The sequence below is a fragment of the Schistocerca gregaria genome, chromosome 1 (genome assembly GCF_023897955.1).
Source record: "Schistocerca gregaria isolate iqSchGreg1 chromosome 1, iqSchGreg1.2, whole genome shotgun sequence".
NCBI lineage: Eukaryota > Metazoa > Arthropoda > Insecta > Orthoptera > Acrididae > Schistocerca > Schistocerca gregaria.
In genome coordinates, this window is record NC_064920.1 from 881,237,495 (window position 1) to 881,251,211 (window position 13,717).

The 13,717-nt window shown below is 39.5% G+C and overlaps 2 protein-coding genes across 3 annotated transcripts in view; one reads left to right on the plus strand and one right to left on the minus strand.

Annotated features, from left to right (window-relative positions):
- Positions 1 to 3,963, minus strand: part of LOC126273642 (general transcription factor IIH subunit 4) — a 130,679-nt gene extending 126,716 nt beyond the window's left edge. Inside the window, exons 1-2 of the mRNA XM_049977048.1 lie at positions 3,488 to 3,963; positions 3,306 to 3,410 (exon numbers count right to left, since the gene is read on the minus strand). Coding sequence (XP_049833005.1) covers positions 3,306 to 3,410; positions 3,488 to 3,633 — 251 coding nt within the window. The 5' untranslated portion in view covers positions 3,634 to 3,963. The remainder of the gene's footprint in view (positions 1 to 3,305; positions 3,411 to 3,487) is intronic.
- Positions 3,964 to 4,019: 56 nt separating this feature from the next.
- Positions 4,020 to 13,717, plus strand: part of LOC126273600 (uncharacterized) — a 108,002-nt gene continuing 98,304 nt past the window's right edge. The window contains exons 1-2 of one of the 2 annotated variants that reach the window (XM_049977045.1): positions 4,020 to 4,487; positions 4,612 to 4,742. The gene's annotated coding sequence lies outside the window, so the exon portion shown is untranslated. The remainder of the gene's footprint in view (positions 4,488 to 4,611; positions 4,743 to 13,717) is intronic. The other variant, XM_049977046.1, reaches the window with a different exon arrangement.

Genomic DNA, 13,717 nt, shown 5'->3' on the forward strand with positions numbered 1-13,717 from the left:
TTTTCAACAGAAAACGCTATATACGCTTTCACTGATCAAATATTAAATGCTATGAATAACCGGACACCACCCATTGGTATTTTTAGTGATCTCTCAAAGGCCTTTGATTGTGTAAATCATGGAATTCTTTTAGATAAGCTAAATCATTATGGTTTGAGGGGGGCAGTGCACAAATTCATACTTAATTGGAAGAATGCAGAAAGTTGAAATAAGTGGTTCATGTAATGTTAAAACAACAGCTGATACCTCAAACTGGGGGGGGGGGGGGGGGCTATCAAGTACGGGGTTACACAGGGTTCGGTCTTAGGTCCTTTACTGTTCTTGATATACATTAATGACTTACTATTCCACATTGATGAAGATGCCAAGTTAGTTCTTTTTGCTGATGATACAAGTCTAGTAATAACATCCAAAAACCAAGAACTAAGTGATGTAATTGTAAATGATGTTTTTCACAAAATTATTAAGTGGTTCTCAGCAAACGGACTCTCTTTAAATTTTGATAAAACACAGTATATACAGTTCCGTACAGTAAATGGCACAACTCCAGTAATAAATATAGACTTTGATCAGAAGCCTGTAGCTAAGGTAGAATTTTCACAATTTTTAGGTGTGGCCATTGATGAGAGGTTAAACTGGAAGCAACACATTGATGGTCTTCTGAAACGTCTGAGTTCAGCTACATATCCTATTAGGGTTATTGCAAATTTTGGTGACAAGAATCTCAGTAAATTAGCTTACTATGCCTACTTTCATTCACTGCTTTCGTATGGCATCATATTCTGGGGTAATACATCGTTGAGTAGAAAAGTATTCATTGCTCAAAAACGCGTAATCAGAATAATTGGTGGAGCCCACCCACGGTCATCCTGCAGACATCTATTTAAGGATCTAGGGATCTTTACAGTAAACTCAGAGTATATATATTCACTTATGAAATTTGTTGTTAATAATCCTACCCAGTTCAAAAGTAATAGCAGTGTGCGTAGCTATAATACCAGGAGAAAGGATGATCTTCACTGTGCAGGGTTAAATCTGACTTGGGCACAGAAAAGGGTGAATTATGCTGCCACAAAAATCTTTGGTCACCTACCAAACAGCATCAAAAGCCTGACAGATAGTCAACCAACATTAAAAAATAAATTAAAAGAATTTCTAGATGACAACTTCTACTCACCGGCTGAATTTTTAGATGTAAATTAAGGGAGGGGGGGAAAAAAAACACAAACAACACTAGCTTAAACATTAGTGTCATGCAATATTTTGTGTAGTGTAATATCTTGAACAGACATCTTTTATTAACCTGACACGTTCCACATCATTACGAAGTGTCGTATTCATGATCTAAGGAACAAGTATTAATCTAATCTAATCTGCAGGATCTCTACTTCGTCTTGCCAATAGACACATTTCCCTCTTCCTTTCACAGGATAGTTTAATCCGTCTAGTGATCCTTTTTAAGGTGCTGTTTAGTGTCCTTTCTGATTATCTTACACAAAAAGCTATTTTCAAATAATGAAATGAATTTCTCATGGAACGGATTAAATTTTTTGTTACAATTTAGTAGGTTATATATTTCATCCCAGGTTATGTATCGTAAGCTACTCTTAAAAGCATTTCTCCTGGAGTCATTAACTATTCTAACTGATTTCCACTCAGGAGTACCCATACTGTACACTACTACGTTATTTACTCTAACTGTGCATCATGATCAAAGACAGCACTTATTACTGGGTCCTACTGTCTTTATCCATCCATGTTCAAAACTTGTAGGATCCAAATAGTGTTTTGGGTCGACCGAAGCGTCCGATCCCACCTGTTGGCTTTGACCTGTGACGTAAGGCTGTTGGGGTGTGTGACGTCACGGAGTTTAGTTCATGAGAGTGACGTGTGTTTAGGTCTCATTTTGATGTGATCGGTGGTGCTCTCTGGTGGTGTGTTAGGTGATGTTTTTGGTTTAGTATGCGAGTGTGAATTTTGGTAAATTGCTTTTTTTATGCCTTTGGTAGGTATGGATATGAGTGACAGGGTCAACAGTTTTCGGTTGTCGGCTATGGGGGACAGTGCCTTGTCTCTAATAAAATTTCTTCAACTATTCGGTTTTTTGGATGAAGTCGTGAAGTGTTTAGTATGTAGTGAAGAAATGAGGCTTACTTAAAGTTCCGGCATCTCGGACCAGGTGCGGCTGTATGTGGAGATGTCAAGGGAAGTGTGCGATCCCAATGTGTGGCTGTGAATGTTGGTATTGGAAGATGTTTTTGATCTATATAGGTCAAGGGGAGTGTTCGATTCCAATTTATGGGATCAGGAGGTGCTGTTGAGCTATATAGATCAAGGGAAGTGTCCAATTCCAATTTATGGGATCGGGAGGTGCTGTTGAGCTATATAGATCAAGGGAAGTGTCCGATTCCAGATGATATGTTTGATGGTATTTGGGGAAATTTGTAATGTCGGTTTTTTTTAGTCGTTTTGCGTGGTTTTACATGGGGGTGGCTGCCTAAATTTGTTTATATTTAGTTTGTCCACACCCAAAAACGCCCTATTTCCCGCGCTTGTCCCGTTAGTGTCATTAGGCTTTTTGTGGAACGTGTGTGTGTTTTTCGATGTATTTTCGTCCTCATAATGTGTACGTAACGACTTTATATGCGCCATATTGGAATCTTTGTTTATGGTCGTTTCCGCCATAGTTGTGACGTCATGGGTCAAAGCAGCCGGGCGGGATCGGATGCTTCCGTATTTCCAGTGTTTTCCAGATCATTTTTCCTGACATGGAGTACCTGGCAGCACAATGCACATAATATGAAAAGCTTGTGTTTTTGGGGATGTCCAGATACTTTTGATCACATAATGTATGTCGACTCTGACGTTTGAGGATATATATCCACTGTGCATAATGCACACAGTAAAGGATACACGCAATAGAAATTTTTGTGGTTTTAGGTATATTCACACAGCAAACTGTGATGTGTGGTGTCACTTGCAATTTCCAGTAATCACACTGAGTGTGATGAAAACAACAGGATCTCTACCATACTTCACATCTCTTAGATGGATTTGGTAAAGCACCGGTAGTTTTGAACACAATTCCACACATACATTGACATCTTACAATTCTGTACAGAAGATTACTACCACCATCTCAATAATGCACTACCATTTAAAAAAGAGCCAAGTAAAGTAGCAGACTACACGAATTTGGATTAATTTTGGTACATGAGTTGTTATAGTAGTATAGAGCAGTTGAAAACTATTCCCGACTACTGTTCACATTAACTTAGTTGTAATAAACACAAACTGGCTCTTACTTTGCATACGCTTGTGACACCCACGATGCAACCACTGCTTGAGGCACTGGCTGTTCCACAAACAAGATCCGGATTACATAGTGTCTTGCAATTTCCGGTAGCTCTCTGTGTACAAACAAAAAGGTTTATATTTGTACATAACCGGCAGTAATTATGATGAATGCTAGTGCCTTCTAGTTTACCTGTAAACAGCAAGGCATGTTGTTGGGTGATTGTATAGCTTTTCAAGTGTGCCTGACTGCAGCGTTTTTAAATAATCATGCAAATTCTTGCACTGCAGGTTTTTTGACTGCAGCGATAGCTTGGCGAACTTATTCTGATCTGCCATTGACACACGGGTGCAAAATGACAAATTTCAGTTATGTTGATGGTTCTTCCGACTTCCTCTCGCTTGTAGTAACAGATAAATCATTTGAGCAATATCTTAAAGGATACTAAGCTTTGCGATAAAAAACAGAATCGAGGAATCACTGGCTTTTTTAACCTATTATTCACTACATTTATCCATCTTTCACAAACATATATGCGGAATTACAAAAAAATGTAAAACATGAAACCGGACACACAATAACATCAGTACGTGTTGATATGACAGTAAACAATCACTTTTGACAGCATTCTCCAACAGTTCTTGAACACTTAATCAATCTCCTCAACTAATGTTTTGTATTCTTGCCTCTCAAATCATACCCAACACATCTCTGGAAGCATGCAAATTTTGTTTTGTTTTCCCTGCGAATAGGGTACAATGATACTTCGCTTACAGTAATTATGTCAGTGTGGATGTAGTTAAGAAAATTCTTCGTTTAACATAATTTACAAGTAGTTAAAATATGCACAAAGTATAATAACTTAATTTGTAATTTGACATAGAAACATACTACAAACTACACAGTCTCCAGAACAGAACATCTTTGAAGTGTTCTTTGGCTTGCACAAAATAGAAGGTTAGGTTATAGGAGGACAATGTAATTCACTAAGTTTCTTATTTTATTTATTTTAGATATAGGTTTCGAGAATAAAATTTACTGAGTCGGCGTGAAACACATGCAACTACGTTACACAAAACTGATTCATTAGTAGTTACGTTACATGCTGTTTCACAATGTGATGTTTGTGTCATCATGGTGGGACGATCATATCATATGGGAAGCAGCGTCCTTATTTTGGACCATAGAATACGTGAGTAAATGTTTTGAACATAATATGCATATTTGCATCACGTGATATTCACATGAAACAATTCAACCCTTTCCAAAATCGGTTTAATACATATATTTCTATTTTTGCTTCATTGAATATACAGATGTCGAGCAGCTCTGTCGAAGACGTGCGCTTGGAATCTGCTGTTTTACATGTTTTGTGGCTGTTGTTTATTCACGTGAGATATTTGAGAGGGATCACTATTTTTGAAAACTCGAATAAAAGTCGTGATAGGTACGTAACACTCTAGTAAATTGTTTTTCTCTCTTATTGTAGTCATATCAGAGACGCCTTTTTCATATTTTAAATTTTGTAAAATGTTACGAGATCCCTGATGTAGAATTAATGTTGAAACATTAATGTATAGTGGGCCTGTGATTTAATGGAAGAACTAAAACTGTAGGGCCTAATGGAGACGACGACGGTTTGTTATTTTAGTTGTAGATTGTTCAGAAAATTCCACTTCATTTTCAAGATCTATGAGAAGTTAATATGCAGGGGAGTGTTGGTTTATTTTATGTTAATAAGCTTATTTCCTGCAAATGTTCCATACATGTTAAATGATATTCAGTGAGATTTCATTATGCACTAGGTCTACTTTGTTTTAAAGATTAGTTAGACCTACTACAGTGGTTGTGAAACATTGTCAGTGATCTAGAAGAAGTTGTTAGATTTCTTTCTTTTACTGCAGTTGTGCTATGTATTGGAACGAGCATTCTTTAAACAGAAATGCTTCTGAAAAGAGCAGTTTACATTACATAGCTGTTTTCATTTCTGTTGTCTTAATGTGTCAGAAAATAGTTCAGTGGTATTGGATGTTGCATATGATTAAGACACTGCACATGTATACAGTAAATCAGTTGCTTTGATGTTGCATTAATAAACCGAAGATTTCTATCTGGTACTGCTTTTCTGGGACTCATGTTGCCTGTCAGCTCTGGTAGTATTCCATGTTTTTGCATGCTACAATATGTGAATCATGATTGTGACATTTTATAATGTCAGATTAATGAAAAATACAAAAATACAATTACATATTTAGAAATTCTTCTGTAGAGTAGGAGGAGCTGTTTGTGTTTGAAGTTAATATTACTGTGTTTTAAGTTTTTTGCATCATGAGATAGTTAACTGAAGATTGTGGAATGAGTCACTAATTTTTGCACCACTTTGTGACTGAGGGATGGAGAGTGTTAAATCGTTTCTTCTTCTAATACCAGTAGGCCTATCATATTTATGAATGTCACTGACATTTTCAAACTGTGATTAATTGTTGACAACAAATTTCATAAGCAACCAATTATGCTGCAAGACTTTTGACAGTATGTCCAAATGTTTCAAAAGCTGTCGACAGGAAGTTATAGAGTGCACACTGCACATACTTTCCCTCAGTGACTAGTAACTCCTGAGTATGTTGGAGTAAGACATTAGTGAATGAAATAGGAAAAAGTCTACGGAGTAAGACGTTAGTGAATGAAATAGGAAAAAGTCTACTTTATCACATCATTAATGCAAGAGTTACAGAACTTAGACCATTTAAGAGCTGTGATGTGGTTTCCTGTTCAGGTTTTTATTAGTATAAGACCTAATAATTTAGTATATTCTCTTCATTTGCAGAGAGGTGTTGTTTCATCCTCAGAATTTTTAATAGTACAACTAGTCACACAGCTGTGTTTACAATTACAATAGAATTTTTTACTAGGTTCTGATCCCAGAAGATTAAATCCCTAGTGTATAAAACACATAAGCGATAACCTTTTGTATTATCAAAAGAAAATGTAAAAGTACAGCAACGCTGTGAAGCCTGTTGGATGTGAAAGGAGCTAAGATATGTAGAGACAGTTATTATAAACTCTTCCTATAAGCTGGAATATGTAATACTATCAACAATGATTAGATTAGATTCAGGTTTTGTTTCATAGACCCAAAAATGAGATGATAATCGTTGGTGTGGAACAAATCGGAAAATCTAAAATATGAAACAAAACATTTGAATATAATACTCACTACTCTGATCCTTTGTCAGTGTTGTTGTTGTCTTCCATCCTGAGGCTGGTTTGCTGCAGCTCACCATGCTAATCTATCCTGTGCAAGCTTCTGAATCTCCCAGTACCTACTGCAACCTACATCCTTCTGAATCTGCTTAGCGTATTCATCTCTTGGTCTCCCCCTACGATTTTTACCCTCCACGCTGCCCTCCAATGCTAAAATTTGTGATCGCTCGATGTTAACAAATTTCTCTTCTTCAGAAACGCTTTCCTTGCCATTGCCAGTCTACATTTTATATCCTCTCTACTTCGACCATCATCAGTTATTTTGCTCCCAAAATAGCAAAACTCCTTTACTACCTTAAGTGTCTCATTTCCTAATCTAATTCCCTCAGCATCACACGACTTAATTCGACTACATTCCATTATCCTCGTTTTGCTTTTGTTGATGTTCATCTTATATCCTCCTATCAAGACACTGTCCATTCCGTTCAACTGTTCTTCCATGTCCTTGATTATCTCTGACAGAATTACAATGCCATTGGTGAACCTCAAATTTTTCTTTTGTTTCCTTTACTGCTTGCTCAATATACAGATTGAATAACCTCGGGGAGAAGCTACAACCATGTCTCACTCGCTTCCCAACCACTGCATCCCTGTCATGTCCCTCGACTCTTGTAACTGCCATCTGGTTTCTGTACAAATTGTAAATAGCCTTTCGTTCCCTGTATTTTACCCCTGCCACCTTCAGAATTTGAAAGAGAGTATTCCAGTCAACATTGTCAAAAGCTTTCTCTAAGTATACAAATGCTACAAACTTAGGTTTGCCTTTACTTAATCTTTCTTCTAAGATAAGTCTTAAGGATTTCTACGGAATCCAAACTGATCTTCCCCGAGGTCGGCTTCTACTAGTTTTCGTCTGTAAATAATTTGGGTTAGTATTTTGCAGCTGTGACTTATTAAACTGATAGTTCAGTAATTTTCACATCTGTCAACACCTGCTTTCTTTGGGATTGGAATTATTATATTCTTCTTGAAGTCTGGGGGTATTTTGCCTGTCTTGTACATCTTGCTCACCAGATGGTAGAGTTTTGTCAGGACTGGCTGTCCCAAGGCATCAGTAGTTCTAATGGAATGTTGTCTACTCTCAGGGCCTTCTTTCGTCTCAGGTCTTTCAGTGCTCTGTCAAACTCTTCACGTGGTATCGTATCTCCCATTTCATCTTCATCTAAACCCTCTTCCATTTCCATAATATTGTCCGCAAGTACATCGCCCTTGTATAGACCCTCCATATACTCCTTCCACCTTTCTACTTTCCTTTCTTTGCTTAGAACTGGGTTTCCATCCGAGCTCTTGATATTCATACAAGTGGTTCTCTTTTCTCCAAAGGTCTCTTTAATTTTCCTGTAGGCTGTATCTATCTTACCCCTAGTGAGATAAGCCTCCTCATCCTTACATTTGTCCTCTAGCCATGTCTGCTTAGCCATTTGGCACTTCCTGTCGATCTCATTTTTGAGACGTTTGTATTCCTTTTTGCCTGCTTCATTTACTGCATTTTTATATTTTCTCCTTTCATCAATTAAATTAAATATTTCTTCTGTTACCCAAGGATTTCTACTAGCCCTCGTCTTTTTACCTACTTGATCCTCTGCTGCCTTCACTACTTCATCTCACAGAGCTACCCATTCGTCTTCTACTTTATTTCTTTCCCCCATTCCTGTCAATTGTTCCTTTATGCTCTCCCTGAAACTCTGTACAACCTCTGGTTTAGTCAGTTTATCCAGGTCCCATCTCCTTAAATTTCCACCTTTTTGCAATTTCTTCAGTTTTAATCTACAGTTCATAACCAATAGATTGTGACCTGAGTCCACATCTGCCCCTGGAAGTGTCCTATAATTTAAAACCTGGTTCCTAAGTCTCTGTCTTACCATTATATAATCTATCTGATACCTTGTAGTATCTCCAAGATTCTTCCATGTATACAACCTTGTTTTATGATTCTTGAACCAAGTGTTAGCTATGATTAAGTTATGCCCTGTGCAAAATTCTAGCAGATGGCTTTTTCTTTCATTTCTTAGCCCCAATCCATATTCACCTACTATGTTTCCTTTTCTCCCTTTTCCTACTGTCGAAATTCCAGTCACCCATGACTATTAAATTTTCATCTCCCTTCACTACCTGAATAATTTCTTTTATCTCATCATACGTTTCTTCAATTTCTTCGTCATCTGCAGAGCTAGTTGGCATATAAACTTGTACTACTGTAGTAGGCATGGGCTTCGTGTCTATCTTGGCCACAATAATGCATTCACTATGCTGTTTGTAGTAGCTTACCTGCACTCCTATTTTTTTTATTCATTATTAAACCTACTCCTGCATTACCCCTATTTGATTTTGTATTTATAAACCTGTATTCACCTGAGCAGAAGTCTTGTTCCTCCTGCCACCGAACTTCACTAATTCCCACTATATCTTACTTTAACCTATCCATTTCCCTTTTTAAATTTTCTAACCTATCTGTCCGATTTAGGGATCTGACATTCCACACTCCGATCTGTAGAATGCCAGTTTTCTTTCTCCTGATAATGATATTCTCTTGAGTACTCCCCGCCCGGAGATCCGAATGTGGGACTATTTTACCTTTGGAATATTTTACCCAAGAGGACACCATCATCATTTAACCATACAGTAAAGCTCCATGCCCTCGGGAAAAATTACAGCTGTAGTTTCCCTTGCGTTCAGCCGTTCGCAGTACCACAACAGCAAGGCCAGATCAGTCAATCATCCAGACTGTTGCCCCTGCAACTACTGAAAAGGCTGCTGCCCCTCTTCAGGAACCATACATTTGTCTGACCTGTCAACAGATACCCCTCCGTTGTGGTTGTACCTACGCTACGGCTATCTGTATCGTTGAGGCACGCAAGCCTCCCCACCAACGGCAAGGTCCATGGTTCATGGGGGAAGATCTTTGTCAGAAGATTGTCAAAATATGTGAGTGCATTACAGTGAAGTGAATTGTCACGATGAAATTTAAGTTCTGCTCCTGCACTTGCATATTACGTTATAATTAAAGATCTCTCTCAGGCGATAGACAAGTATCATGAAAAAGCTGTTGCTGCTTCAGTGACAGTGTGATGCCGAGTATTTACTTTCTCTCATTTTCAGTTAGGTGTGTGTGTGTGGGGGGGGGGGGGGCACACGCCCTCATGTACTCATTGTACACCTGTAGTATTCAGTGGTATAACATTAAAAACTTCTCACACTGTTAGCAAATATAGAATCTACTGATACCACCCATCAACTTTAACCCCTGACAGCACCAAAATGGTGGACAGAAACCAACACAACAAGAATTGTGATTTTGCTCATGGCATCACATTTGTTGGCTGTGAAAACCCAAAACCAAACTGACCTTTCAGCTATTCTAGACCTCTGGGCTCCACCACAGGCTAGTAAATCTCCAAACTGAGATTTTGTTTTGATGTTTGTTGCCTATGTATGTGAAATGTTTGTATTTTGTGTGTTGTAGAAAGTCATTTTTGCTTCTTGTGGCAAAATAATCGACAACAAAAGAGTAGTAGTGTGCAAAGTAGCATTTTTGTGTGTATGTCAATGCAGTGAGAGAGAAACATATAGTGCTAACCATATTGCGGCTGGAACTGGAATGGCTGAAATTATCTGTTATTCTGGAACCCAGCGTGTCTCCTTTAGCACAGTTTGCACTCAAAATCACTTCATGCCATTACTTCTTCATTGATTTCATCCCCATGAATCCACTCATTTTATTTCAGTGCATTTAATTAATTTCACAGTAGATCTACTCTTGTACTCCACACCCAATTTTTAGTGTCTAGCAGCAGGGGGGCAATCCATGTCAAGTGTCCCATGGATCCCAGATCAACCATGTTCATTTTTGATGAAATTTATACAGTCTTTGCCTAAGGGACCTGCATGAACTTCTGCAAAGTTTCAGGTTCACTTCCAACTTGGTTGAGGTACTATAGCCATTCTGTGAAAACCACTTTTTCGGAGACCAAAAAGTCATGGAGAAATATTCAAATAATGGAAAATCCAGGATGGAATGTAACAATATTATGAGAAGGAAATTTGCTACACACCTAGTGGAGATGCTGAGTTGAGTTGCCGATTGGCACAACAAAGAGACTTTCACATCTAAAGCTTTTGGCAATTTGCCTTACACACACACACACACACACACACACACACACACACACACACACACACACACACACACACACACACCTCAGGTGCATGGCTGCAGTCTCATGCAACTGAAATCACACTTTGAGCAGCAGCACCAGTGCATGATGGGAGTGGTGACTGGGTGGAGGTAAGGAGGAGGCTGGGGTGGGGAGGAGGAGGAGGAGGAATAGTACGAGGGCTGCTATATATATTTCTGCCCTAATAATCAAAATACGAATATTTATCAACGAAAATGGTTTATTGTTTTTCAAAATATTCTCCATCAAGATTTATACACTTTTGCATGCGCTCAAACCAATTTTCGAAGCACTTTTTCCACTCCGATTGAGACACCTCCAAAACATGGTTTTTGAATGCTGCAACAGCATCTTCTGGCGACGAAAATTGTTGACCACGCATTTTTTTCTTGATGTGTGGGAATAAAAAGAAGTCATTGGGTGCCAAGTCAGGGCTGTACGGCGGATGACCCATCACTTCGACGTTTTGGCCGGTCAAAAAGGCGCTGGTTTGAGCCGATGTGTGACAGCTCGCATTGTCATGGTGCACAATGATTCGTCTTCTCTTGTTCATTTTTCGAATTTCTCCGAAGACTTCAGGCAAACAAATGGTGGTGTACCACTCAGAATTGACCGTCCTACGTTGCTCAAGCGGAACAGTCCCCTCATGACCAGTTTTGCCGAAGAAACAGGCGACCATTTGCTTCGAAGTGCTTCTTCCACGAACAACTTTCGTTGGATTTGGCTCGTCTTGGAAGACCCACACGGTCGATTGCTGTTTTGTTTCGGGCTCATACGCATAGATCCATGATTCGTCACCTGTGACGATCTTATAAACGTCTTTTGAAGCACCGCAATCGTATTTTTTCAGCATTTCTTTACACCAATCCACACGAGCTTTCTTTTGAGCGACTGTCAAATTGTGCGGGATCCAACGAGAACAAACCTTTTTTACGGCCAGGTGTTCATGCAATATCGAATGTATGCTGGTGGGAGAAATGCCTAGGCATGCCTCTATCTCACGGTATGTCACATGACGGTCTTGCATTATCAGTTCACGTACGGCATCGATGTTTTCTGGCACAACGGCTGTTTTTGGACGACCTTCACGGAATTCGTCTTTGAGCGAGCGTCGGCCACGATTGAATTCGTTGTACCAGTTTTTCACAGTGCTATAGGATGGTGCTTCGTCGCCATACAAAGATTTAAGTTCATCGATGCACTCTTGTCGTGATAATTCACGTCGAAAGTTGTGAAAAATGATCGCACGAAAATGTTCACGAGTTAATTCCATTTTTGTGCCAAATTGATTTCTTCAAGTCCCTGTAAAAGAAAAAAAAATTGTCGTAAGTCAAAAAGTTCTGAGTACATTTATGCTAAAAAATGTCAAACTTTCCAATGGAAATGTCAGATTGCACCTGGCAACACTTAGTGTTGCCTAGGCCAGAAATATATATAGCAGCCCTCGTATGGTGGAGGTGGTGGACAGTGAAGTGCTGCAGGGTAGATGTAGGGGGGGGGGGGGTGATTAGCGGAAAAGGAGAGAAATAAAGACTGAGTGTGATGGTGGAATGATGACTGAGTAGTGCTGGAATAGGAACAGGGAAGTGGCTGAATGGGTGAGGGCAGTGACTAACGAAGGTTTAGGCCAGGAGGGTTATGGGAACGTAGGATGTATTGAAAGGAAAGTTCCCACATGTGCAGTTCAGAAAAGCTGGTGTTGGTGGAAAGGATCCATATGGCACAGGCTGTAAAGCAGTCATTGAAACGAAGGGTATCAAGTTTGGCAGTGTGTTCAGCAACAGGATAGTCCACTTGTTTCTTGACCACAGTTTGTCGGTGGCCATTCATGCGGACAGACAGCTTGTTGGTTGTCATGCCTACATAGAATGCAGCACAGTTTGCAGCTTAGCTTGTAGACCACATGACTGGTTTGACTTGTAGTCCTGCCTTTGATGGGATAGGTGATGTTAGTGATTGGAGTGGGTGGTGGTGGGTGGATGTATGGGACAGGTCTTGCATCTTGGTCTATCACAGGTGTATGAGCCATGAGGTGAGGGATTGGGAGCAGGGGTTGTGTAAGGATAGACGAGTATATTATGTAGGTTCGGTAGACAGCGGTATACCAGTGCGTTAGGGGTGGGAAGGATAGTGGGCAGGACATGTCCTGTGTAGGTTCCTAGAAGAGTCAACAAATATATTGCTTCCTCGTATTTGTTTGAGGATAAAATTAGAGAGATTCGAGGCCACATGGAGGACTATCAGCAATCGTTCTCCCATGAAATATTTGTGACTGGAGTAGGAAAGAGGAGAAGTTACAGCGGTACCCCAAAGTAAGCTCGGAGTTATTCCATGTCATTCCTCATTTAGTACATAAGCCAAAATATAAATAAGTAGTTCTAATAGAATGTAATGTGGTAAATGTCCATTTTGAAATGCATGATTGTGAAGACAGGTATAATTTTTAGCAAATTTACAGTATGGTTGCATAGTAATGAAACACACAATCTCGGCCCTAATTGGAAAAATATCTAACAGCCAGATAGACAACAGTTTCACAAAAGACCAGGTCCATAGTGCCCTGTCCTCACTATTTATGCCTTGTTAAACTGTGGGGCAAATTTGTCGCGGCATGATTTGTTGCCAGTTTGAATTGGGATTATACCAGAAGCACTGCTTTCTAAACTTTACTTGCATTATTTATGAGTTGTACCACTATGTGCAGAAGCAAGGGCATAGATTAGGAACACTGACATGCCAAACTTGAAGATTTCTTCATGTAGCAGAGATAGCTTTTGACCATCACACACACACACACACACACACACACACACACACAAACTGCAGTCTCAGGCAACTGAAACTACACTACAAGCAGCAGCAGCAGTGCATGATGGGAGGAGTGACTGGGTGGGGTAAGGAGGAGTCTGGGGTAGGGGGGAGAGTATGGTGGCGGAGTACTGGGCTGGGCATTGTGGTAATTGCATCATGAATCAGGTCCAAG